This window comes from Herpailurus yagouaroundi, unplaced genomic scaffold (genome assembly GCF_014898765.1).
Source record: "Herpailurus yagouaroundi ecotype Mexico unplaced genomic scaffold, PumYag 182, whole genome shotgun sequence".
NCBI lineage: Eukaryota > Metazoa > Chordata > Mammalia > Carnivora > Felidae > Herpailurus > Herpailurus yagouaroundi.
The window spans coordinates 47,543,293-47,570,659 of record NW_024412413.1 but is presented as its reverse complement, the minus strand read 5'-3'; the positions used below and the strand labels follow the sequence as shown (position 1 = coordinate 47,570,659).

Sequence of the window (27,367 nt, the reverse complement as noted above, 5' to 3'; positions counted from 1 at the left end):
CTGAACGTAAAGAGTGCAGGGCTGGTACGGTGCTCCACAAAGGTTCTCAAGAACCCAAGCTCCCACCAGTTTAAGATTTCGCCTGCAGCCCACATTGGCGGCTAGACTTTCAGGCCGTCACATCCATATTCCAGGGTGCAGAATATTAAGAGGAAAAGAGACAGAGGACCGGATGTGTACACCAACTGTGTTTTAAGGATGGTTCTGAAGGGACGCCACATGACCTTTTTGCTTATACGCCATTGGCCAGAACTACCACATGGCTACAGAGAGGCCGGAAAACAGTCTTCATTCTGGACAGCCATGTGTCCATGTCTGTTAGTATGAAAAAAAAGGGAGAAATTTTAGGGGACAACTAACAGTCTCTGCTACAGACTGGAAAGAGCTTGGTACGTGACACAAACAGAGAGGAAGCAACGAGAAGGGTGAGGACGGGACGAAGTTGGATTACATGCACTCAGAGGCATATCCAGTCCTAGAACACATCATCTTACACCGAAGAGAATGCTGAAGAGGCAGGAAGGAACTGCTGGGGGCTGGGGAGGAAAGGACTGAAAGAGGGGTTGCTCCTCCTTGAATTTACCTGAAGTAAACAACAGGGAAGTAGAATGTTTAACGAAATGAATAATCAGGCAACACATTTTCTACTGGGAACGTCAGCACCATTCGGAGTTTAACTTAAACCACAGGACGTTTACTAGTATCTCAAAACACCTTGCATTCTGTAAACATAACAAAGTCACCTTTTATTTATAACATCCTTATCTTTCTTGCTATTTAAGATAGACACCCTCTGCCCTTCACTGATAAGTTTTAAGTTGGATTACAGCTGTTTTTTTTTTTTTTTTGTAAAGAAAAGGTGATTTTTATAGAAGAAACAAACAAGGGAAGTAGAAATTTTATTTACTGCAAATGACTTGTACTTTACATTAATAAAGTCTATCATTCAAACACAAAAGAATAACAATTCACTTTATGAAACTACACGATTCCAAAATGCACATGCAGAAGCTCTTTTTAAAGTCCAAAAATGTCGAACAGTAACAAAAGGGAAAGAAAGCATTTATCGACACACAAAGGAATAGAGGTTATTTCGAAGAACACCAATTTAACTTTGGGTGACAGTTACTTTTCTGAAAAACAAAGACTTCACTCTCCTGAAGTTCCCATCAAAGCCACCGTAATTTCAAACGGTATTGCTCACAGCCCAGCCGGTCACTCAAGCTTACATGGGGACTGGGGGGGAGCAGGAGCGAAAGAAAGTGCTATAAATCTAACTCGGCTAGCGCAAGCTCATTCAATAGAGCTTTAAAAACTTGCTCCCCAATATGCTCCCTCCCATCAAGTTAAAAAAAAAAAAACAGAAAAAGGAAGGGTCATGAGTAGAAAATACCAACGGTTTCGGCGGAGGGGAACTCACTTCTCAGGAGGTGATGGTGACGTGCTGCTGGTCCCTGGAAGTGCGTGCACGAACACCGCAGTTTGCGGGGGCTGAGGGAAGAAAACAAGACAACGATCAGTTTTGCTTCAGGTGGTGGGAGTCGGGGGTGGGGTGGGTGTGGGGGCCTTTCCAGGCGGACGGACGTGGGAGGGGCGTGGTGTCCGACACGAACACAAACACAAACACGCTCCGCGTCCCCAGGCAGGGCGGGCTGACGCCACCTCACCATTCCCCGCCCCTGGACCCCGGGGCCCGCCTCGGACCCAGGGCCCGTGCCCAGTGCAGCGCGACCCGGTCTCAGGGGACCTGCAGCGGCCGCAGAGGCCCTGCTCGCTATAACGGCCGCGAAGAAGCGACAAGCCTCCCCGTGAGTCGGTGGAAGACATGCTGAAAGCCGCGGGGAAGAAGGTGAGGGAGTGAAGCGCCTCTCCCCACCCTTTCTCGAACGCGCGGGAAGCCGCCTACCCACCCCCAACCCTGTCCGGTCGGCAATCGCCGCTCCCACCTTCCGCCGCCGCTTTGAGTGAAGCCGGAACGACGGGGGTCACGGCGGGGGTCAGAGGGTAAAGGTCTTGCTCCCAGCAGCCTCAGCGGTGGATACGTCGCCATCTTGGATCCGCGGGACAAGAAAATTCATGCGGTGAGTTTTTGGCAAATTTTCGGAAGTCTGGCAGCGGGGTGCGCGGCGGGGGCGGCGGATTCGGGGCCCCCTCAAGGCCGGGGAATGCCTCGGGGCCGGTCCGGCCGCGTCCGGGGTCCGCGGGCAGCGTCCTGGCCCGCCGCTTCCCGTTGCTTTTGTCTCGGCTCCAATCGAGAGAGGGAGAGCGGAGCGGGCGGGGAGGGGGGGTGGCGGCGGTGGAGGAGGGAGGGGGTGTGTATGGGGAGGGTGGTGGACGGGACGTAAAGCGTCGCTGTACTTGGGTGGCTGCAGCGGCAGCCCTGGATCCTAGCTAGGCCGGGTCCCTTCGGCGGGCGCTGAGGCTTTCCTTAGACTCCGCTCCGCCGAGCTCCCGCCAGCGCGGAGCCACCGCCGCCGCGCTGCTTCCTGGGGAAGAAGAGAAGGCGGCTGCGGTGGTGGCCAAGGAGCCCGGGTCCGCTTTAGATGGGGCTGCCGCGTTCCCAGCAGCTGCCGCGGTCTCTGGCTGTTCACATTTTCTGAGTACACCCACATCACCTGCAACTTGTGTGTGTGTGTGTGTGTGTGTGTGTGTGTGTGTGTGTGTATGTGTGTGTAATAGATGGGGGGGGCGGGACATTGGACTGGCTAACGGGCCTCAGGAGCCCCCAGGCCTTGGGATACCAAAGGGTATGGTTGGTGGAAGGAGGAGTGCAACTGTGATGCTTCCTCTGCCACCGCACCGGGAGGGTGAACCTTCAGTGGTGTGATAGAGAGTGAGATGGGATAGTCCTGGGGCGGCGGAGGAACCTGAGACGCTTCTGTTTGTGAAGTTGCCAGTTCTAGGTTTCTACTTCCGCCGGGGCCTCTCCACCTTGTGCTGTCTTGGGTCTAACTTAAAAGTTTCACGGAAGAAATGAGTGGGGTTGAAAGAGGCCCACCTAGTTTTTCGTTGAGGCTCTGCTGTCCATCTAGAAGAGAAAGCCTCAAACTCCTGTCTTCAGCGAATGCGAATTCTAGTTATCGTTTATAAAAACACTTCCAAGGTTTTAGAATTTGCATTTATACCATAGCCTGTGGATATGGCATTACCACCACAAAAGTCTTACATACGGGTACCACCCTCTCGGAAGGAACCTAAACATCAACTTCCCTTGAATCCTAAGAGGAGGCCTTCACTTTTCAACATCCATAAGACCGAATGCAATTCATTCTGTTTCATTGTCATAGAACTCTTGGTCAGAGAATCTTAACTCCTTTCTTAATCTTCTGGACCGTTTATAATAATTAAGTACATTCATATCAACCCTTACATTCTTGGCGAAATAACAGAAAGTACTGAGTTAATCTGTTCACGAGGGAGGCCATGCTTGAATTTAGAGTTAACAATTGAACACATTTCTTCCTGTTAGTCTTGGCATTGGGAATTTCTAAACCTCTAGAATCGTTAAGTGTTACTTTTGATTTGCCTTTAGGAATAACATAAGTGGAAATATAAAGTATGTGGGCGTTGAATAGAAATTTCAAAGTATCTGTTTACATGGGTATAAGTTGAATTGTTTAGAAATAATTAGTATATTTGACAAGTTATTTCTCAAACGTCAGTGAACACATCTTTTGCAATTTTGCAAGATAACTTTATCTCAGAGTTAAAGGGTTGATTCAGAATCACAGAGGACTGAAATGGCTAAAACATCTAAAGATGTCTACATTCAGATATTTTAGTTGAAACACTACTTAATGGACCAAGATCGTTAATAAGCTTTGTATGTTGAACTCCTCTTTAGTTTGCGATTCTTATATTAATTTTAAAGGAAAAATAACAATACATACGTAAAAAAGACAAAACTGTTCACTTTGACTTTGTAAAATTCTCATTTAATTTAAAAAAGGTATTTTTTTCATTTTTTCCCTAGGGGCTTGAATTGCAGTTACTTCTGTGCATACTTTGTAATTTAGACAGGAATCGAGAAACTCACACTTTCTACATCCTGATTAATGTTGTATCAATAAAAATAAATTATTGTAAGCAGAACCCTTTTATTCTAAGTATACTGCATAGAGATATCTGTAACCTAATCTGATGCTCTTGGGGAATGAGAATTGCCTGTATGCCTAAGCAAGCAACAGCCTTCAAATACAGCCTTTAAAAAATTTGCAGTTTCTGTAATACTTCCGTTTTAAAGTAAATTTGTGTGGTGGAAAAAAATAGGACAGAATGCAAGAGTGTATTTATATCTCCTTCGTTTGAGAAGTACTTGATCTTGAAGATAAAATAAAACTCAGAATGATACTCTTCCCCAAGAGAGCTAATTACCTATGTTTTTACTTAATAATTTTGGGTGTTTAATTTACTTTTTCATTTTCTGGAGATGCTTTACACTTAGTTTTAACCTGAAAATTTTCTTTGTTCAAAAGTAAATAAGTACTTCAGATTTATGAGTAGATTTCATTACAAGTTGCTTCTAACCTAGTTTTGGTTTTTATTTCTTCAATAGATAATGGTATTAAAGGTACTTGTATCTTGAAAGACTCTTAGAGAATTTTTCACAACCTATGGGAAATTATAGTTTTGCTCTGTATAGTGACAAATTTGCTTCATAAAATTTTCTTATACTGTAGAAAAGTAGAGGCATACTTTACTTCTATATATGAAATATGAATAGACCTCAATAGACTAGTAAAAATAAGTTCATTTGTTTTTTACTCCTTAAGAGCGGTGATAAATAGTATTTTTAAATTAACCTGAAATTTTTACCGGTACAAGGTTTGTTCTGTTATTACATATTTAAAAACAAAACTTTCCCTGTGCTTGCTTGAATAGGCATTGAGGACAGCTTATGCAAATAGTGATACAGTCTTAGGAAAAGATACTACTAAATAAGATTTTGTTTGTTGCCTAGACCTCTGGTAGATTTTGTAACACAAAGAAGCAAAAGAAACCAAGGTACTAGGTAGGGCAGTTTTACAGAGTTAATGTGAGCTGCACTATAATTTTTGAATATAATTACATACAATATTGATATCAAGGAAGGGATCTAGTGCTATGATAGGAATCATTTTGGTTGATGATACAGGTGATGGTTCCTCCTTACTAAGGTTAATTTCTACCTGTGATGCTTAAACAGGAATTTCATTGTGACTTTCACTAGATATTTTGAATAAGCTTTAACATTGATGTCTGTTATAGAGAGTCTGCCTTTGAAAAGAAATAGAATGGACATTAGGGTTTTCACTTTTTAAAATTACAATTTTTACCTTGATTTTTACCTTGATTTTACAAAGAGAAATTTCAATTTTTACCTGATTTTAACCTTTCCACATTCTAAATACTGTATATATTTTTTCTTCTTGCTTTAGTTTTTCTGTTTGGCATCCTCTTTTGAACTCTTAAAATTCCTGTCTATGACAGGTCATGCTCATATGGCTTGTTCATTTATTTACTTTGTCTATACTGTTAGGGATAACCTGGAAAAATAGTTCCTATTATGCTTTTCTAACAGCTTGTTCTCTGAGATGTAGATGCACATCTCTTGGCATATCACTTGGAGGTACACTCAATTATGAAGTAATAAAATGGCTTAAGTGGTTTTTTTTTGATAATATAGCTTATTGTAATATGGAAATATAAAATAAGTTATGTAGGAAAAAATTTCCCTTTTCTGGACATATTTGATTTATATGCTTACACTTGGGATCTATTTAGATGTAGGTAGATATTTTGGACAACTGTATTTGCTACTTACCCTGAAAGCTTTTGTTTTTGTTTTTTTGCTTTCATATATGTTTATGTGAGTGGGTAGGGGTACTTTTACTACCACGTCTCTGTTTGACAAACTTCTTATTCGTCAAAACTCTACTGTAGTGTCATTTTTTAAATGAAACTTTTCCTGAGCCCCCAAATCCTTTTGTTGTGCTGCTTTTAGTCTTTAAGCTTATATAATTAAAAGTGTTATGCTGCATTGTAACCTACTGTCCATCCCTACCATCTACCATAACCTCCAGTGGACCTTAAGCACCTTCCTACCTAAGAGGTAGGGTTATGTCTTTATGTTTGCATTTCTAGTACCTTCTGTAGTGCATAGTACTTAGTAGGTTGTCAGTAAAGGTTATCATTAAACTGAACTGGTGCCAGATTGTCATTTGACTCCATGCTTTCAGGGTACTGTTTCCCGGTCCATAGACCAGAAATACTGTATTGGAAAAGGGGATGGGAAGAAGAACATCCTGTATTATTTTGCTTCCTTGAATTTTTTTTCCTATAGTTTTGCATCCTAATTACCTATGGGAGGCTAGATAACTAGCTTCTTAGAGAAATGTATGTAGAGTAAGTGTAGGAAAGGGAAGGATAGTAATAAAGTGCCTCTGGTGACGTGTTTCCGTACTTTTTGCTGTATTTTGTATGGCTAAGGTCACTGGTTGAAAGATATTTTGAGTAGACAGTCCCAGACCTATGATGGTTAATTTTACAATTTTTTGATGTTATGATGATACAAAAGTGATACTCATTCAACAGAAACTGTACTTAAAATTTTGATATTTTTTTCTCTAGGCCAGCAATTTTCTGTACAATACTCTGTCGTGATACTGGGCAGAGGCAGCCACTCACAGCTCCCAGTTAGCCATGCTATCATAAGGGTGAATAAACAGTACACCTGAAACCATTCTGTCTCCATATAACCATTTTTTTTTCACTTTCAGTACAATATTCAATAGATTGCATGAGATTTTCAGTACATTTAAAAGAGGCTTTGTGGTATTTTGTCCAAGTGTAGGCTAATATCGTGTTCTGAGCACATTTAACTTAGGCTAGACTAAGCTACAGCATTCAGTAGGTTATATATATTAAATACATTTTCAGCGTAACGATATTTTCAGCTTAGGATGGGTTTATCAGGATGTAACACCATCATTAGTTGAAGAGGATCTGTATTTTTATTTACACAGTAATACATACTTAACCATTGCTTAACCAGGAACTCCTATTGGATTTGGGCTTTTTGCAGTTAGATTCTGTCATCCTGCCTCCCCCCCCCCGCCCTTCCCCCAACCTTTTTTTACTCCTAATGCTTGTCCCAAAGCTTAGGAGTTCTTCAGTTCAAATACAATTCTCCTTATGAAAATTAGTTAAGATGACTTAATATAGTCTAAAACCTTTAGTTCTGAAACTAATTTTTCATGGTGACTAATTCCAATTGAAATTGGGAACTAACCGTGGTCTTTATTGGTCTATCTTGTTTTCCAACATTTTGCAGCAGAAATGTTAATGTATTTGATTATTTATGCGGTCTATGCCACTCTGGGAGGTATTTGGTCATAAATGATACATGTACTGTTTTATCTTTTTAAAACCTGAAAAATTCCAATTCTGAGAAACAGCCTTAGAGGGTTTGAATAAGAGATTATACACTTGTTTTGTGTCCATTTTTTGAGATGTAAAAATCAAAGCAGAGTAAATGGTACTCTTGAATTACATTTAGTGGAGGTGCTAACATTTGACTTAAAATTTTAGAAATCTTTTTTTACGTTTCATTTGCTGTATATTTGCCACAGAGTTTTTAATGATTGAAAACTGAAGATACAGAGAGAGGGTATATATTTTTTAAAAGATAATTTGATCCAGTACTCAGGACAGCAGTCCTTTCTCTGCTTTTACTGAATTGAAATGTCTTTCCTTATATTGAAAGTAGATGAGAGTCACACTTAGTAATTTTTTACTCTGCCAAGGAATGATAAAATAAGCAAGAGAAAATTATATGTCCTGGCAGTTTAGGTAACAATGAGTAGACTTGCTTTTTTCCAAACATATCAATATGCCATTTTTCCATTTATGTATTTGGATGTTGAAACATAACTCCATTTTGTATCCACATCCTGACAGAATGTAATGATTGATTATGTAATACAATGTGTTTGGGAGAGGAACATTTGGTTTTGTGTCATATTTGGCAGGAATGTGTTTTTGTGTTACTTTTTACATTGTAAATTATGTTTATCCTTCAAATTTTGTATTTAATTTTCTCTTTGTAAAAGTTTTTGTGAGATTGGTATCATAACAGTATTCAATAATTAATGCCATTCAAAGGACCTGATTCCTTTTGACTTAATTTTATTGCTTAATATTTTAAAAAGTGGTTTACAGCTTGCAAAGCACTTTCATATACATTATCTCAAGTTTGTATATGCATACGTACGTATATATTATATATATATATGTATACATACGTATGTATGTATTTATAATCTCTGTACCCATTGTGGGGCTCAGATTCACAACCCCAAGATCAAGAGTTGTGTGCTCTTCCAACTGAACCAGCCAGGCGACCCCATTATCTCAATTTTACATGGTTGTCATTTTGATGTTTACTTTTTAAGTAAGTTATATATATTGGTTAACCTTTTTTTTTTTTTTTTTTTTGAGAGAGTGAGTGGGTGATGTGCAGAGGATGAGGGAGAGAGAATTTTTTTTTCATATTTTTTTAATGTTTATTCATTTTTGAGAGAGACACAAAGTGCAAATAGTGGGGGGTAGGGCAGAGAGAGAGAGGGAGACACAGAATCTGAAGCAGGCTCCAGGCCCCGAGCGGTCAGCACAGAGCCTGATGCAGGGGTTGAACCCATGAATCATGAGCTCATAACCTGAGCCGAAGGTTCAGGTCTGATCCCATGACCTGGAGAGATTTACCTGAGCCAAAATAGGGTCTAGAAGCCCAACTGACTGAGCCACCCAGGCGCCCCTTAAATAAGGTTATATTTTAATATTAATATAAAGATAGAACAATCAAGCTGTTTTGATTAGTATTAAAATTAGTAATTGGGAATTATAAAGACCATTTTATTCTTAGACTGGACACAGCATCTAATATATTTCTCAATGTTACTCTAGCTTAATTTATCAAATTAAGTATGTACAAGTGGAAGGTTTATTTTTGTTTTTAATTGGTCATCTTGCAGATTTAGGGTAATATAGGAATTTGAAAGAGAAGTAGGAAATTTTTTGTTTTAAGCTTGACTTTGGCAAAATAAAACAGCTCACATTTTTAAGCATTATAATCATATTTATCAAGAAATGCCAAAGCTTTAAATAATACTGTGTTACAATAAGAGTAGGTAATTTTGTATCACACTGATGCCACATTTTATAAATTTATTTTTTTATTGCACATTTATTTTGCAAGGACATAATGTGCTGAGCAGATATGTCTTGAGCTTTGCCTTGATTTACTAGGGCAAAAAATAGTGCTTTGGGGTGTAGTTTTTTTTTTTTTTTTTTAATGTCTGTTTATTTTGAGAGAGAGAACACAAGCAAGGGAGGGGCAGGAGAGGGAGGGACAGAGAGAGAATCCCAGCCAGGCTCTGTGCTGTAGGCACGGAGCTGGATGCAGGGCTCAAACCCACAAACCAGGAGGTTACGACGTGAGCTGAAATCAAGAGTCAGACTCTCAACCTACTGAGCCACCCAGGCACCCCAGGGGGAGTTTTTATAATTTTATTTGAGTGAGCATGTCTGTCCTTAAGAGTAGAAAAAAATTAGACCTATAACCTTTTTTCTAATTTGTGTCCACTTACGAGAAACGTGGATATATTCGTAGACCTTTTAACCCAAGCTTTGATGTCTATAGCAAAACCATTAAATCTGGCAGCAGAAACAGCCTCCAAAGTGTTTAAATTCGATGTAAGATGTACTTTTTCTTTTTGTTTGTTTATTTTGGGAGAGAGAATACGAGCCGGTGAGGGGCAGAGAGAGAGGGAAAGAGAGAATCCCAAGCAGGCTCCACACTGTCAGAACTCGATGGGGGACTCGGACTCAAGAACCGTGAGATCATGACCTGAGCTGAAATCAAGAGTCAGACGCTTAATGGGCTGAGCCACCCAAGGGCCCCATTTTTTTAAAAATTTTATTTATTTGTGCCGGGGGCGGGGGTGGGGGGGCGTTGGGAGGGGCAAGCAGGAGAGGGGTAGAGAGAGGGAGACAACAGAATCTGAAGCAGGCTCCTGGCTCCAAGCTGTTAGCACAGAGCCTGACATTGAGCTCGAGCCCATGAACCATGAGATCATGACCTGAGCCAGAGTCAGATGCTTAACCAACTGAGCCACCCAGGAGCCCCTTCAAATGTACTTTTGTATTCTTTGTGTGTACATATCATGTATCCTAAATAGACATATATATATGTGTGTGTGTGTGTGTGTGTGTATATATATATATGTGTATATATATATATGTGTATATATATATATATATATGTATAAAACAATTGTAGTCCAGTGCTTCAGGGAATCTGACCTTTGCCTACTCTTTAAGTATTTCAGAGCATAGTTTGAAAACCACTGGACTTGATCTCTAAAGTCACTTCCAACCTAAAATTCAGCATTCTTAGAAAGTCAAGAATTTTTATCTCTTTGCAGATACGGAATTCATAGAATTTACTTGTTTTTGAGTAACATTTGGATAAAAATTATTTAAGTTTAAATTTCAGGTTCTAGTGATTGAATGTTAGCATTGTAGATATTTTGTAGATAAATTCTTTAATAATTTGAGTGTTTATTCTCTTCTAGACATTGCTGTAGCTCTGGGTATGTATGGTAGTGAACAAGACAAGTTTCTGCCTAAATGGAGCTAACATCTTAGAGGGGGAGACAGAAAATAAAAAGGTAAATGATTTCAGATAGTAGTAATTGTTTTTTTTTTTTTTTATTAAAAAATTTTTTTTTTTCAACGTTTATTTATTTTTGGGACAGAGAGAGACAGAGCATGAACGGGGGAAGGTCAGAGAGAGGGAGACACAGAATCGGAAACAGGCTCCAGGCTCTGAGCCATCAGCCCAGAGCCCGACGCGGGGCTCGAACTCACGGACCGCGAGATCGTGACCTGGCTGAAGTCGGACGCTTAACCGACTGCGCCACCCAGGCGCCCCAAGATAGTAGTAATTGTGATAAAGAGAATAAAGAGGTTAGATAAGGGTATAGCAATTGATTAGGGATGAAAGAAGGGGACCAATTTAAGTAGGGTGATGAAGGAAGGTCTTTTTGTCTGGAGGTAACATTTGAACAGTAGCTAAAAATAAGGGAAAGCCATTAAAAAATTTAAGTGATTGGTTTCCCAGGCAGAAAGAACAGAGGGCCCAAGATGGGATCAAGTTTTGCTTGTTTCCTGATAACCAGAAATTTCATAAACAGTTACTTAGTGCCTTCAGCATAAATAGGGATAAACCCTAAAAGGAAAAAGATGATTAAGATGGTCTTTGTTTTTCAACCATGAAAATGTTGTGGTGGACCCAATAATTTGTATTAAATTTTATAGCAAGCTATAGGGAAAGAGGGATTATTTTTTATTAAGAGGCCATGGTAATGTTTTCTGGATTAGGTGGAATTGGGAGTCTGTCTATATTAGTGGAAAATTATAAAGGGGAAGAAATTTTAAACTGTATTAGCATAGAAAAATGCTTTAAGAGTTTTCAGTTTTGCAAGGTTGTACCTAGTATATTTTTCTTAGAAATTCATTAGTAATGGTTTTCATGTTTAATCAGATTTTCTTGTACGGTTCAGTACACTGCCATGCACTGTTATAAGTGCTACTGAGTAATTCAAGTTCATTTTTTATGGTGCATGTTGTGGATACAAGTTAGAATAGAGTAACATTATTTGAGGGAATTAATCAAAGAGGAGATAATTTGATTTGGGTTCTGAAGGGTGATTTGGGGTTCTCTAGGTGGGATAGGGTACACAGCATTGCGAATGCAGAAAGCCTGGGAGAATATGAGGATTTGGAGAATGGCACAGTAACCTCAGGAGAAGTTGGATGAAGGAATGAACTTTTTACATGATGGGGAATAATTTACCATTTTTTTAAAACAATGCTCTTGATAATCAGATTTGTGCTTCAGGGGGGCATTGTAGGTTTCACAGTCAAATTATAATTAAAATTACAATTTGATGGTGTGAAATTTTTGAAGGAATATATTTTCTTCAGTAGAAAAATTGAGTATTTTGAATTCATACTGGCAGGATTTTTTATTAGGAACCATATGACTGAATGGGGTACCTGGGTGGCTTAGTCTGTTGGGCATCTGATTCTTTATTTCTTCGGCTCAGGTCATGATCTCACAGCTGTGAGATTGAGCCCTGCCTGGGACTCCACACTGGGCATGGAGCCTACCTAAGATTCTCTCTGTCTTTCCCTCTGCTCCTCTCCCCAGCTTGCACACACCCTCTCTAACCTAAACTAAAAAAAAACAAAAAACAAAAAACAACAACACACCAGAAAAACAAAACAAAGCTGTATGAAACTGTTAAGTTTCTACCAGAGAATTTTATATATATATAAGCCAATACATATAGGCCAAAAATTAAAAGTTTTAGTGGATGAAATTTGTTATATGTGTTTTAGGGCAGACAAAGTTTAAATGTTATTTGACATTATTTGCAGGCATGAGATTTAACATTACTTAGATAAATTAGAATAAACCAAAACTTCTGAATTAGTGATATAATTATTCATAGGAGCGGATACCTATACAGGTATCGCCTGCTTTTCAAAAGTTCACGTTATGCCTCTTTGCTTTTATGAGATACTTAACGTTAGTACCTGTTTTCCCTAACAGAAAGATGAGGGTTTTTGCTCTATGAAAAAAGGTAGAAAATGAAAGTCGCATTTAGTGTTTGTTTTATAATGAGTCTCTCAGTGTGTACTGGAGCAGCAAGAGGAACCGCAAGAAGTATAGTTCCTTCTTGGGAACTACACTTAGCATCTCAGCATCAAGCTGCCGTAGTTTTTTTTTTTTTTTTTTAAATTGTTTTTTCAACATTTATTTATTTTTGGGACAGAGAGAGACAGAGCATGAACGGGGGAGGGGCAGAGAGAGAGGGAGACACAGAATCGGAAACAGGCTCCAGGCTCTGAGCCATCAGCCCAGAGCCCGACGCGGGGCTCGAACTCACGGACCGCGAGATCGTGACCTGGCTGAAGTCGGACGCTCAACCGACTGCGCCACCCAGGCGCCCCATGCTGCCGTAGTTTTGAACTGTGTCTGTGGGCATCTGTGCTTTATCTTAAATTTATTTTCTGCATCGGTTAGCAAGAGGTGTCCTAAGGTTTCAGCAAAGCCTGAGAAAAGTTTTTTGGGAGTCTGTGGGAATGTTCAAAACATTTTCCATATTGGGGCACCTGGGTGGCTCCAGTTGGTTAAGCATCCGACTTCTGCTCACGTCATGATCTCACGGTTTGTGAGTTCAGGCCCCACGTCAGGCTGTCAATGCAGAGCTCACTTTGCATCCTCTGTCCCCTTCTCTCTCTGCCTCTCCCCCTTTTGAGTGCATGCATGTGCTCTCGCTCACTCTCTCAAAAAGAAATAAACATTAAAAGAAATTTTTCCATATAAGCCAATGGTAATTGCTTCGTTTTACTAAAAGGTTTCATAGAAATGCTTTACTTTTGAACAGTGGAGAAACCTGTGTTATGTTACAAGTGCTTATTTTACAATGCTTAGATGTGTGTTTGTGTAATTCAAAATATTACATGTGACAGTTATGCACTTATTTTAGATTGTTGGCATTATTTACTAATTCTGAAATGCAGGGGGGACAAAAGCCTAAATGTGTGTTTTCAAATAGAAAGAATTAATTCCTTAAGAATGCAGTTTGAGCAAATTAATACTTTGATAGTATGCATCATATGTCATTTTTTCGTAGGGGAAGTTAATGGATTCCCATTGTGACTTGTAGCTGCCCAAGTTGCCTAATTGTCTGTTGAGTTCATTTTTGGCTGAATAAGATGGAACGGATTATAACTCCTATTAAATTGTGCTGGAATTTTAAATGATCACCATTCTATCTCTTTTAATTAGTTCTGTAACTTATCCTCCCTAAACTTCAGTTTTCTCATTTGAAAAAATGTGGATAGGTAGATTAGATGTAAGGGATAAAGGCTCTTGTGGGTTTTTTTGTTTTTGCTTTTGTTTTTTGTAGGGGGTTGCTATGTAAAGATGAGATTCTGTGGCAAATGAGAATTAGCCACAGTTTTTTCAGAGTGCATTATGCTCTTTTCTGTATCAAATTTGTAAATGTAAACAAGGAAGATGCAGTTTTGTTCCTAAGAGTCTATGTATGTTTTTCCTGCCAGGAATTTTGCTTAGATATGTTAAGTATTTTGTGTAGTATTTTGAGTAACATAAATACATCTTAACATTGCTCTATCTGAAGCTCTTGGCGTGGTATATGGCATATAATAGGTAGGCATTTGGTAATTCCTTTGATAAACGGGTAGATCTAATAGAACGTTAGTTTAGGGCTCAGACTTGTGTCTACCACTTACAACCTGAATTATGTCAGGTTACCTATAGCAAGTTTCTTCTCTTTGCCTCAGTTTCTATATCTTTAAAATGAATCAAGTGTATTAGAATCATGTAGAACATCTGACAGATTTATAAAGGTATTGGTTTATATCTCTTTCCTTTTTTGCAGAGTAAATATTCCAGAATCTTGGAGGAAATTCAGAGGGAATACTTAACATAGAAGTTACAATTTATTTTTTGAAAGTTGAGAAAGTCAGGTCATTTATTTACCTTTGAGTATGTGCTCACCTTTAACAGAGAGATAATACATTGTATTGGAAAGACTACCATACTTGGATTCAGAAAATGGTTCCAGTCTGGGTTCCATGAATTTATTAGCCATGTGCTTGGATACATCAATTAATACTGAAGAGCCTTAGTTTTTTAGTCATTTATACTTTCTAATGTTCCTGATGAGAATTGAGATAAAGAGAACATTTGGTTAATTGTAAAGTAATGTTAAAGTGTTATGGTGATGATTCCTGATTATTAATGGTTGTGATGCAACTAGTAGTTTTAAGTTGTGTGATTCATTCATTCATTTTATTTTACCATGTGGTGCTACTGCATTCATATGGTTTTCCCTTTATTTTTATGTGATTGAATATCTGGCTTATTGGATTTTGGGGAGGAGGGAGCATGGAGAGTGTTCATCATAGTAGCCAAGTTAATACTTGGATATTTTTGCATGTGGAAGTCCTGATTCTTTCTTTCTCTAAGTATATATGGCAGGGAGTCTACCTCATGTTCATTTCCTCTTCATTAAAGATGAAAGATGGTGAATGTTCTTTGGGTTATTCCCATTGTTTGTAACTGTATTTGTGTACTTTATTACTGTTAGTCAAACATTTTTATGATCATCGTGCCTATTTTCCTTGCAAATGAAATTCATTTGTAATTTACAGTTAGAGAATTGAGAATGTCAGTGCAATAGTTTGAAACTATTGTATATTCTTTATGTAATGTATATGAATAACTTTTACTGTTTTTTTTTTTTAATCCTTAAATCTGTAAGATCTCTTGGGTACTGAGCCCTTTGAAGCATTAAATACCATATAAGGAAAGCAGTACTAAGTAGTTGCAGTAGCAGAGTAAGGAAAGTGAATCACAGAGTAATGAAATTTGGAAAATGATTGTTGTTCATTGAAGGGAAAGGCATTGGTTTTACTGTCACCCTTGTAAAATTGGAGTTACCTAAGAGTAGCTAGAAAATTCATTTTTCACAATAGTCTATATCCTAAAGTGTATAGTTAAATGGCTTTTATTTTTAATCATATATGCCAGCCTTGGCAAACAGTACATGCTGAAATTTCAAGATATGGCAAAGATACGTGTTTTTGATTCTACAAAATTAAACTTTCAGTTTTAACACTATTTCAGAAATAGTTATCTTTACTTCTGATTTATCAATTTGCTCAGAAAAAGAGCAGTTAAATTCTCTTGATTTCTAACATTATTCCAATTAACATATTAAGAAATTGAACTTTATTTAATTTTATTTTGAGAGAGAGAAGGTGCAGGTGAGCAAGGGGCAGAGAGAGAGAGGGAATCCCAGGAGGGACAGAGGGGAGGGGAGGGGAGGGGAGAGAGAGAAGCAGGCTCACCCAAAGCGGGGCTCAAGCTCACCCTGTGTGGGAGTGGAACTCACAAACTGAGATCATGACCTGCGCTGAAGTCAGATGCTTGACGACTGAGCCACCCAGGCACCTTTGAGAAGTTGAACGGTTTTTATTCAACGTTTATTTATTTTTGGGACAGAGAGAGACAGAGCATGAACGGGGGAGGGGCAGAGAGAGAGGGAGACACAGAATCGGAAACAGGCTCCAGGCTCCGAGCCATCAGCCCAGAGCCTGACGCGGGGCTCGAACTCCCGGACCGCGAGATCGTGACCTGGCTGAAGTCAGACGCTTAACCGACTGCGCCACCCAGGCGCCCCCTGAATGGTTTTTAAAGAGAAGACTTTTGTAATAGAAATGACTTTCCTTAAAATTTTTAATGTTTAGTTTTGAGAGAGTGTGAGCAGGGAGAGGCAGAAAGAGATGGGGGGCAGAGGATCTGAAGTGGGCTCTGCTCTGGCAGGCTGACAGCAGCGAGCCCCTGCAGGGCTCGAACTCAAAAACAGTGAGATCCTGTCTGAGCCGAAGTCAGATGCTCAACCGACTGAGCCATCCAGGTGCCCAAAATGATTTCCTTATAACTTACTTGTTTTATAAGTTTGGATTCTTGAATATAGATGTTCATTATTGCAGCATACCCAGGAAGTAATACTATTATTTTAAATTTTTATGTGAAGCAAATAGAATATGAAGTCATGTGCTAAGGCCTGTGGTAAAAACTAAAATAGCAATACTTACAGGAAAGTGGAAAATAAAGATGAGAAAAAGAAGAAAACAAAAGTTACTTGGTAATCTTGCACACCAGAGAACTGTTAACCTGGGCAGAGTATGTGTATGTAATCACTTTGGTTACCAAAGTGATACAGGGTGATGTGGAAAATGTAGAAAATGCTGGAAAGTATGAAAGAAGAAGAATGTCTAGGGACAACCACTGTTCTTTTTTTGTAATAGAGAAATTGGGCTATACTTACTGATTTAGAACTTGTGTCTTTAAAAATGCTTTTTCAGTATCATTCAGTATTTATCCAAAACATGATTCCTGGGGTGCCTGAGTGGCTCAGTTGGTTAAGTGTCCAACTTCGGCACAGGTCATGATCTCATGGTTTGTGGTTTCAAGCCCCACATCGGGCTCTGTGCTGACAGCTCAGAGCTTGGAGTCTGCTTCGGATTCTGTGTCTCCCTCTCTCTCTGCCCCTCCCCCATCATGCTCTCTGTCTCTCTCTCTCTCTCTCTCTCTCTCAAAAATGAATAAACATTAAAAAAATTTAAAAAAACAACAACATGATTCCTTATGGCCAGAGCGTAACTGACTTAATTCCTTATTATTGAACATTTAATTTTATTTTGATTTTTCACTTTTATAAATAGCACTGTGGTGAACATTTTTTTACCCGAATTTTTGTTTGTACATTTTATTTCAGTTTTTAAAATGTTTACTTATTTTGAGAGAGAGAGAGAATCCCAAACAGGTTCCCTGTTAGTGCAGAGCCTGAGGAGCAGCTCAAACCCAGGAACTGTGAGGTCATGACCTGAGCCAAAATCAAGATTTGGACGCTTAACCAGTTGAGCCAGCCAGGCACCCCTGTTTGCAAATTTTAATATTTCCTTAGAAAATGTTTATAGAAGTACAATTATTATTTTTAAAGTATTAGAGGTAGCTCCAATACTTGAAATTTACTTTTTAAGCTTCATTATCCTCTCCTGTGAAGTAGGTGTAATATTGATACTTAACCTTATAGAATTGTTAGGAGTGAATGACAGTAGGACTTTCATAAGTAGACTCCTCTTCCTGTAGCATTTACCATATAGTCATTATTTTAACAATTTTGTCTTTCATTCTACCACTAGATCATGAGTAAGGTTTGAGTCAGCTTTGCTCTCTGATGTGTATTTGAAACCTTGCGTAGGGCCTGACAGATAAATTGTTGAATGTTTGAAAAGCTATTTTCCAAAGCTTTTAATATTTACTTTTTTTCTTAGAACAACCTTGTGTCAGTTTACATTCTTACCAGCTATGTGTGAATTGTCTTCTTAATTTTTTTGTTAATGACACTGAGTGTGGTTGTGTAAAAAAATATTGTCCTAAAATTTGAAGGTATAAACTTAGGGTTTTAGAAATTTGTATTTTTTTTCCAAAGTGCTTTACATGTTTTCTGTTCATAACTTTCATTCTCAATACTAAGAATAAAAATAAGAGTAAAATAATAAAGGGTTATAATCCTGTTTTTGGTCCTCTCCCAAGCATCATTTTATATATCCTGGGAGAAAAGCAAATCATATTTAATACCACACAAATATGAAGAGAAGTTAACGTATTGAAGTTCTGTACCAAAATTGACCACAAAGTGGTTTAAACTGGATATACTAATAATGTAAAAGTTTAAGAGGAGTTTTGCCTAATTTAATATGCTGTATCAACAGTAAAAATGTGGCTAAGATGTTAGGTTAAATGCAAAAAATAAGATTCTGTTTTTACCATTAAGCTTATTTTGTCCGGAGGGCTTCAATTTGATATCCATGGGTGAATTTGAAAAGAACAAGTGGTTTGGTAGTGGGGGTTAGGCAAAGTAATATTTAAGTACTGTATTAGATATTTTCTGTATGTTACTCATTCTATTTATTCATCTGGCAAATATTTATTTATCTATTATGTACCAGGCGCTGTTCTAAGAGAATATAGAGTGGAAGCGCCTGGGTGGCTTATTCAGTTAAGATCTCAGGGTCTGAGTTCAAGTTCCATGTTGGGCTCTGTGCTGGCAATGAAGCCTACTTAAAAAAAGAATGAGAGAAGGGTGCCTGGGTGGCTCAGTCTGTTAGCGTCTGCCTCTTGATTTTGGCTCCGGTCATGGTCTCATGGTTCATGGGATTGAGCTCCATGCTCTGTGTTGACAGTATGGAGACTGCTTGGGATTCTCTCTCCCTCTCTCTTTGCCCCTACCCCGCTCACACACTCTTTCTCTCTCAAAATAAATAAACTGAAAACAAAAAAGATACGGGGTACAAAATAAGAGATAAAGCATGATGTGCCAGATGGTGGTAGGGGTGTGGAGAAAAAGAGACCAAGGGAGTATGAAGTTTGTATGGGATGCAGATTTAAATTGTCAGGTCACAGAAATCCTCCCCTAGAAGGTGACAACCCTGTGGTGAGGGAGCAGTTCTCTGCATATCCAAGAGAAAGAAGTTCCAGAAGGGACAACAACCAAGAGCAAATGCCCTGAGAAAGGATGTCTTATTTAAAAAAAAATTTTTTTAATGTGTATTTGTATTTGAAAGCGAGAGAGACAGAGCATGAGTTGGGAAGGGGCAGAGAGAGAGGGAGACACAGAATTCTAAGCAAACTCCAGGCTCTGAGCTGTTAGCGCAGAGTCTGATGCAGGGCTCAAACCCACGAAATGTGAGATCATGACCCGAGCCACCCAGGCACCCCTAGAAGGGATGTCTTATGATTGAAAAGTTGCAAGGAAGTCTGTGTGGCTGGAATACAGTGGGAAAGGGGGAGAATGGTAGGCAGGTGGGTGCAGAGAAGATAGGGGGAGAGAGGCAAGTCAGGAAAGATTTTGTAAGCCATCAAAAGGACTTTGGCTTTTACTCTGAGTAAAATGATCCTCTGTATAATCTTCATAATTATTACACAGTTGATTGAATTCTACCCATTGTACAGTTGAATAAATAAAGGTTCTGTAGGGTAGCCTGTAGTTAACTTCTTCAAGGTTATATAGCTAATGAGTGGCAGAACTAAGATACGAACTTAGGTCTTTGACTTCAAAGTTTATGGCTATTTCATTACACTATCATTCTTGCCCTAGCATACTTCTAGAGGCTTTCACTTTTTTTTTTTTTCCCCTTAAGCCAGGATTTATAGTGAAGCCAGGGTGAGTGTCCATGCATGTGTGTGTGACTCAGAAAACAGTTCCCTTACTGCAAAATATATTCAGATTCTTTGTATTATGTTGTAAACGATGACTTTAAACATGCTAGTTTTAAAATGCTCTGTATTGATTTCATGGCCCACTGTTGGGAGTCCATAGTCTGAAAATCACCACACTGTTTTCTTAAAATGCCAGAAGTTCCAGATTTATCCAAGGCTCTGAATTATGCTGAGTGGCTGCTTTGATCCCTTAAGAAAAATCCTTATATCCATAGAAGTAGCTCTTGGGTTAGGAAGCAAGATGTACTGCAATTAGTATATTGTAAAAACATGTGTAACATTGGAAAATTCATGTATGATTTAAATTTTCTTGCTGAAAAACTACAACTTAGGAAACTTACAACTGAATTAATAAATCTTGTATTATGAAGACAGGGCAATTAAGACTAACAAGCTAATGCTATTACTATTATTACTGATTTCTGTTGAATGTTTCTTTACTTGTTTACTTATTTATGCTTGAGATTTTTATTTATTTATTTTTAAAGTAATTTCTGTACCCAACGTGGGGCTTGAAACTCACAACCCCAAGATCAGGAGTCTCATGCTCTACTGACTGAACCAGCCAGGTGCCCCAATACTTTTTTTTTTTTAAAGCAATTTCATATGTTACTCAAATTTTTTAGGAAGTTTTTAAAAATACGTATATCTTCTATTAAGATTTTCTCTGAGCAAGGCCCATGATCATTTGATATCTACAGGAATAAGTACCGTTTTTTAAGTGCCTTATTACTATTTTAATTTTTAAGTCAACTTTGTTAAGGAAACTTACGTATTAAACAAGACATCCATTTAAGTGTCCTTTGCAATGAGTTTTGACAAATTTATATACCTGAGTAAAAATCAATCACCACAATTCAAATACAAACATTCGCATCACATCCAAAGTTCACTGTTCCAGGCAGTGGCCTGGCCATAGGCAACCACCAGTCTGCTATCACTAGAGCTTAGAATTATTTTTTTAGAGGTTCAAACAAATGGAATTATACAGTGTGCATTTTTTTGTGTCTGACATCTTTCGCTCAGCATAACATTTTAAATTAATCAATATTGTTTCATGTGTCAATCATTCATTTCTTTTGGGTAGTATTTTGTTGTGCTATTGTAACAGGTGCCTAAAACATGTTTGTTGAATAAATGCATGTTTGGCACAGTAATATCCCTCCCTCCAGAATTTTGCTGAGTTTCTTTATAATGAGGATGTTAAAATCTCTTCTAGACTGTGTGCATATGTTGCTAGACTTAACTTTGTGTGTACATATGTAAAGGGATGATTTAATAGTGAAAAATACTCAAGATTTAGAGCTAAATGACGCTGGCATGAGTCCTTGTTTTGTCACCCTGTATGTTATGGGCAAGTTACTTAATTTTTATGAAGCTTAGTTTTCTCTTTTCTAAAATGGAAGCAATTATATTTACATGTAGTTGTTGAAGTATTAAAGAAGTATGTAAATATTGTGTGTAAAGCAAATATATTAGGCCTATAAAAATGGTAATGTAATTTAATAGTGATTTTTTTTTTTTGAGTGCTAGTGGCTAGTGTCTGCTTTTTATCTACTGACAAAATCATGCCTACCTGTAGGGTTGCAGTTATTTATTAATATTCATTAGTGGTTTGAAGAAACACATGTTTATGCCTATTAAAAATCTCATCTAGTAAAATTGATCACTTTTAGGTCTTCATTAGTTTACTTTTAGGTCACAAAATTGTAGGTTTCAGCTAATTAAAATTATAATTAAAGATAATTCATAAACTTTTTTTACAGATTGAAAGGCTTAAGTGAAATATAAAGGTGAAAAGACAGCAGTAATTCTAATTCTTCATTATTGGTGGCTAATTATTTCAAAGAGTAGAATGATGGGGAGAAAGCAACCAGGAAACTAACATCTTTTTGAGTCAGGTTCTGTAGTAGTTGTTTTCCACATACCATTTATTCATTCAGCAAACTTTAATTTAATGCCTACTAGGTATTAGGACAAGCCTCATTGTGGGCTTTTAAAATTAATGCTTTTTTTTTTTAATCCCTTATTCAGGCTGTGCCTGGTATTTAAGTACTACATAAATGTTTGTATATTTGTTGAATGCATTAATACTTTTATTTGGCCTTGGAGTAGAAGAGAATTAATGTGGTTTTTAGGAGATTAAATCCGTAATGTGTGCTTGTGACCAGGATATTTTTAACTTACCTAAATAACTAAAAGGTTATTAAAGTTTATATTTTGACCATAAACACTGATACGGCTTAAGTGACTTCTGATTATGCTTGTATCAAATTAGACTTGACTTTCAAATTAGACTTGAAAGAAAAAATTAAATGCTGGGGGAACAATAGTAGGCTTTATGCTTGTGTATGGTATATACAGAAAATTTAGAATAAGGATAATAAATTTTTAAGGGTATCTTTTGGCAGTCTATTTTTCACTACAGAAACTTACTGTATGCCAGTGTGTTACATTTTTTCTTAAATTTTACAGGTTAAGTCTAATTGATTTATTGTCTTATTGATAGCTGGTTAAACCAAACATGCTGTTGTAACCACACATTCAGTAAGAAAAGTTACTAGATGAAAACAGAAGAAAGAATGGCTTATTCTGAAAATATATAATATAGAAGGAAAGGAAGATAGAACTTAGTAGGACAAGTAAAAAGGGGTGATTAAATGACATTGTAAGTGATGATAAAGTGAGACAGGTAGTAAATTGTGCTTTTGAAGTTAAAAAAAAATGAGTTGAATAAGATTCTTAAAAACTAGTATTTAGGGGCACCTGGGTGACTCAGTTGGTTGAGCATCTGACTCTTGGTTTCTGCTCAGGTCATGATTTTGCAGTTTTGCGGGTTTGAGCCCTATATCGGGCTCTGTGCTGACTGTATTGAGCCTGCTGGGGATATTTTCTCTCTCTCTCTCTCTCTCTCTCTCTCTCTCTCTCTCTCTCCCGTCTCTGTCTCACAATAAATACACTTAAAAACTGATACTCAGTTTTTAGGCAGACAGACTAGAAACGTTTTTCTAAGATTGATTGATTGATTGATTGATTTATATTTTAAAGAGAGAGAGGGAGCACTCATGCCTGTGTGAACAGGTGAGAGGGTCAGAGGGAGAGAGAATCTTATGCAAGTTCCACACTCAGCCCTGACATGGGGTTTGATCCCACGACCCTGGGACCATGACCCAAGTCAAAACCAAGAATCATGTGAGCCACCCAGGTGCCCCTAGAAACATTTCTTTAGGCTTGTGGTTCTTAATCCTGAGCGCTTTACACCCCAAGGGGTCATTGAAGAGAGGGGTGCATTTGTTATTTCAGTATTTCAAAGAAAGCAAATCCAATGAAACACTTTAATTTCCTTTGAGACTGAATAGTCTAATTATAGTTACTGTTTTTGGATTTTCATAAAAAACATCAATTTTTGGTAACAGCAATCATCTGTAGAATCCCTTGTTGGTAGTTACATGTGTCTATAAAGGTAGAAAACCCATTTTATTTAATAAAAGCATAAATAGAAAAATATTTTTGAGCTCTTGTTGAACATGTAAACCTTTATATATATATGAATATATAACTGAAATAACATCTCATCCTTCCACTGGCATATCAAATTTAATCTCAGAAACGTCATTCCCGATTACTTTTATCTGCAGTATAATACTGCAGTATCATATTACCATCTGGCTTAGCATTTTTCAGTATCACAGATCATTTGTGTTAATTATTTGTTAGGTAGGTGAAAATTCCATGAGAGCAGGTACTTTGCCTGCCTTATTTTTTTTTGTAGTATCTTGTCTGTGTATCTGTCTACCTAGAAGTGTTAACATTTGCACCAGCCAGGTATGATCTAGTTTTTCTGCTTCCTCTCCAATACTTATTACTGTGTTTTTTGTGAATGTTGCCAGTTCTAGTGAGTTTGATCTCATTGTGGTTTTAATTTGGGTTTCCCTAATGACTAATGGAAATGTTTCTCATTGTTAAAAAAATCCCATTGGGATTTTGATTGGCATTGTATTAATTGATCAATACAATAAATTTGAGGAGAGTTAACATCTTAATTATATTGGGTTTTCCAATCCTTAGACACAGAATGTCTCCCCATTTATCTTTGATTTGACTCATCAGTGTTTTTGTTTTAGTGTACAGATCCTGCACATATTTTGTTAGATTTATAAATAACATATCTCATACTTATACTTAATATCACATTTGGAGGAATTACTTGGAGCTATAATGGCTCTTACGAGCATATAGTAGTGGGATTTTTCTTTTCCACACATTGATCTTGTTTGTGACCTTGTAAAGTATAGTAGTGCTTTTTTGTAGATTGTTTTGCATATTTTACTCAGGTAATCCATTCCTCAAATAGGGAAGATTTCTTGTCTTTCCAATCTATGCCTTTTGTTTGTTTTCTTGCATCATTGCATTGCCTGGGTTATCCTTGCCTTATTAGCAAGGATATTATTAGCAAGAATTCAGTTGCCTTATTAGCAAGAATTCAGTTTTTCACCATTAAGTATAATGATGTAAGTTTGTCAAATTAAGGAAATTCTGTTCTGTTCCTGGTTCACAGAAAGTTTTCAGGACGAATGGATGTTCAATTTTGCAAAATAATTTTTCTGTCAGTTGATACAATCACTTGGTTCTTTTAGTCTGTTAATATGGTAGATTTTATTGGTTGAAACTCTTTAATATTGTAATAGCTTTATTGTTAAAATTCACATACCATACTGTATAAACTCACCCATTTAAGATGTGAAATTCAGTGGTTCTTGGTATATTCACAGAGCTTCACAACCATTACCACAGTCAATTTGAGAAAATTTTTTATCACCCCAGAAAAAAATATTACACCCTTTAGCAGGCTTTCTTATTTCCTTCCGATCCCCACCCTCACCCAGCCTTAAGCAACCATGGATCTACTCTTTCTTTACTTTTGTTTGTCCTGAACATTTCATGTAAGTGGAATATGTGCTTTTTCATGAGTGGCTTCTTTTCTTGGCATAATGTTTTTAAAAATTGTACAAGTTGAAGCATTTATCTGTATTTTATTCCTATTATTGCTGAAGAATATTCCATCGTGTGGATATACATTTTATTTATATGCATTTATCAGTTGATGGACATCTGGGTTGTTTCTACTTTTTGGCTGTTTTGAATATGATGCTATGAACATTTCTGTACAACTTTTTGTGTGGCTGTATATTTTCATTTCCCTTGGTTACATACATTGTGTAATTGTGTGGTCATATAACACTAGGTTTATTTAACCTCTTGAATTGTTGACTGTTGTGGAGAGCAGCCCTACCATTTTACATCTTAACCAGCAGAATATGAGAATTTCAGTTTCTCCAGATCCTGGCCAACTGTTGTTCTTGTTTTGTTGTTTTTATTATAGCCATCATGTTGTGTATGATGTGGTATCTCATTGTGGTTTTCATTTACATTATCCTGGTGGTTAATTACCTTAACATTTAAAAAATATTTTTAATGTTTATTTGAGACCAGGTGAGAGAGTGAAAGCAGCAGAGGGGCAGATAGAGGGAGACACAGAATCTGAAGCAGGCTCCAGGCTCCTCACTGTCAGCCGAGAGCCCGATGCGGGACTCGAACTCACGAACTGTGAGATCATGACCTGAGCCGAAGTCGGACGCCTAACCGACTGAGCCACTCAGGCACCCCCCCTTAACATTTTTGAGTGTACATATTTGGTCACTTCTTTGGAGAAGTAACCTGATCAGATCCTTATCCTGTGTCTGTTTTTAGTTTGTCTTTTTATTAATGAGTTCTAAGATTTTTTAATATATTTTAGATGCCAATTCTTATTTATCATTTATTTTTAAATTTACATCCAAGTTAGCATATAATGCAGTAATGATCTCAGGAGTAGATTCCAGTGATCCATCCCCTAAGTATTACACCCAGTGCTTATCCCAACAAGTGTCTTTCTTAATGCCCCTTACCCATTTAGCCCATCCCCTCACCCACAACCCCTCTGGCAACCCTCAGTTTGTTCTCTGTATTTAAGAGTCCCTTTGAAACAGCACACCTGTATCCCTTGGATAAATACCTAGTAGTGCAATTGCTGGGTTGTAGTGTAGTTCTATTTTTAATTTTTTGAGGAACTTCATACTGTTTTACAGAGTGACTGCACGAGTTTGCTTTCTCACCAGCAGTGTAAAAGGGTTCCTCTTTCTCTGCATCCTCACCAACATCTGTTGTTGCCTGAGTTGTTAATGTTAGCCATTCTGACAGGTGTGAGGTGGTATCTCATTGTGGTTTTGATTTGTATTTCCCTGATGATGAGTGATGTTGAGCATTTTTTTCATGTATCTGTTAGCCACCTGGATGTCTTCTTTGGAAAAGTTTCTATTCATGTCTTTTGCCCATTTCTTTAGTAGATTATTTGTTTTTTGGGTGTTGAGTTTGATAAGGTCTTTATAGACTTTGGATACTAACCCTTTATCTGATATGTCATTTACAGATATCTCCTCCCATTCATTGGGTCCCTTTTAGTTTTGCTGATTGTTTCCTTTGCCATGCACAAGCTTTTTATTTTGATGAGGTCGCAATAGTTCATTTTTGCTTTTATTTCCCTTGCCTCTGGAGATGTGTTGAGTAAGAAGTTGCTGCGGCTGAGGCCAAAAAGGATTTTGCTTGCTTTCTCCTCGAGGATTTTGATGGCTTTCTGTCTTATGTTTTAGTCTTTCATCCATTTTGAGTTCATTTTTGTGTATGTTGTAAGTAAGAAAGTGGTCCAGGTTCGTTCTTCTGCGTGTCACTGTCCAGTTTTCCCAGCACCACTTGCTGAAGAGACTGTCTATTCCATTGGATATTCTTTCCTGCTTTGTCAAAGATTAGTTGGCCATACGTTTGAGGGTCCATTTCTGGGTTCTCTATTCTGTTCCATTGATCTGAGTGTCTGTTTTTGTGCCAGTATCATTACTGTCTTGATGATAGCTTTGTAATGCAGCTTGAAGTCCAGGATTGTGATGCTTTGGTTTTCTCTTTCATGATTGCTGTGGCTACTCGGGGTCTTTTTTGGTTCCATACAGATTTTAGGATTGTTTGTTCTAGTTCTATGAAGAATGCTTGTGCTATTTTGATAGGTATTACATTGAATATGTAGATTGCTTTGGGGAGTATCTGCATTTTAACAATATTTGTTCTTCGTATCCAGGAGCATGGAATATTTTTCCATTTTTTTGGTGTCTTCAATTTCTTTCATAAACTTGCTGTAGTTTTCAGTGATTAGATTTTTCACCTCTTTGGTTAGATTTATTCTTAGGTACTTTATGGTTTTGGTGCAATTGTAAATGGGATCAATTCCTTGATTTCTCTTTCTGTTCCTTCATTATTGGTGTATAGGAATGCAACCAATTTCTGTGCATTGATTTTATATCCTGCAACTTTGCTGAATTCATGGATCACTTCTAGCAGTTTTTTGGTGGA

The 27,367-nt window shown here is 37.7% G+C and overlaps 1 protein-coding gene across 3 annotated transcripts in view; it reads left to right on the top strand.

Annotated features, from left to right (window-relative positions):
* Positions 1-1,982: 1,982 nt before the first annotated feature.
* Positions 1,983-27,367, top strand: part of CNOT2 (CCR4-NOT transcription complex subunit 2) — a 132,111-nt gene continuing 106,726 nt past the window's right edge. For 2 of the 3 annotated variants that reach the window (XM_040491437.1, XM_040491435.1), the window contains exon 1: positions 1,988-2,081. In XM_040491437.1, coding sequence (XP_040347371.1) covers positions 2,077-2,081 — 5 coding nt within the window. In that variant the 5' untranslated portion in view covers positions 1,988-2,076. Of the gene's footprint in view, positions 2,082-27,367 lie in introns of all 3 variants that reach the window. The other variant, XM_040491436.1, reaches the window with a different exon arrangement.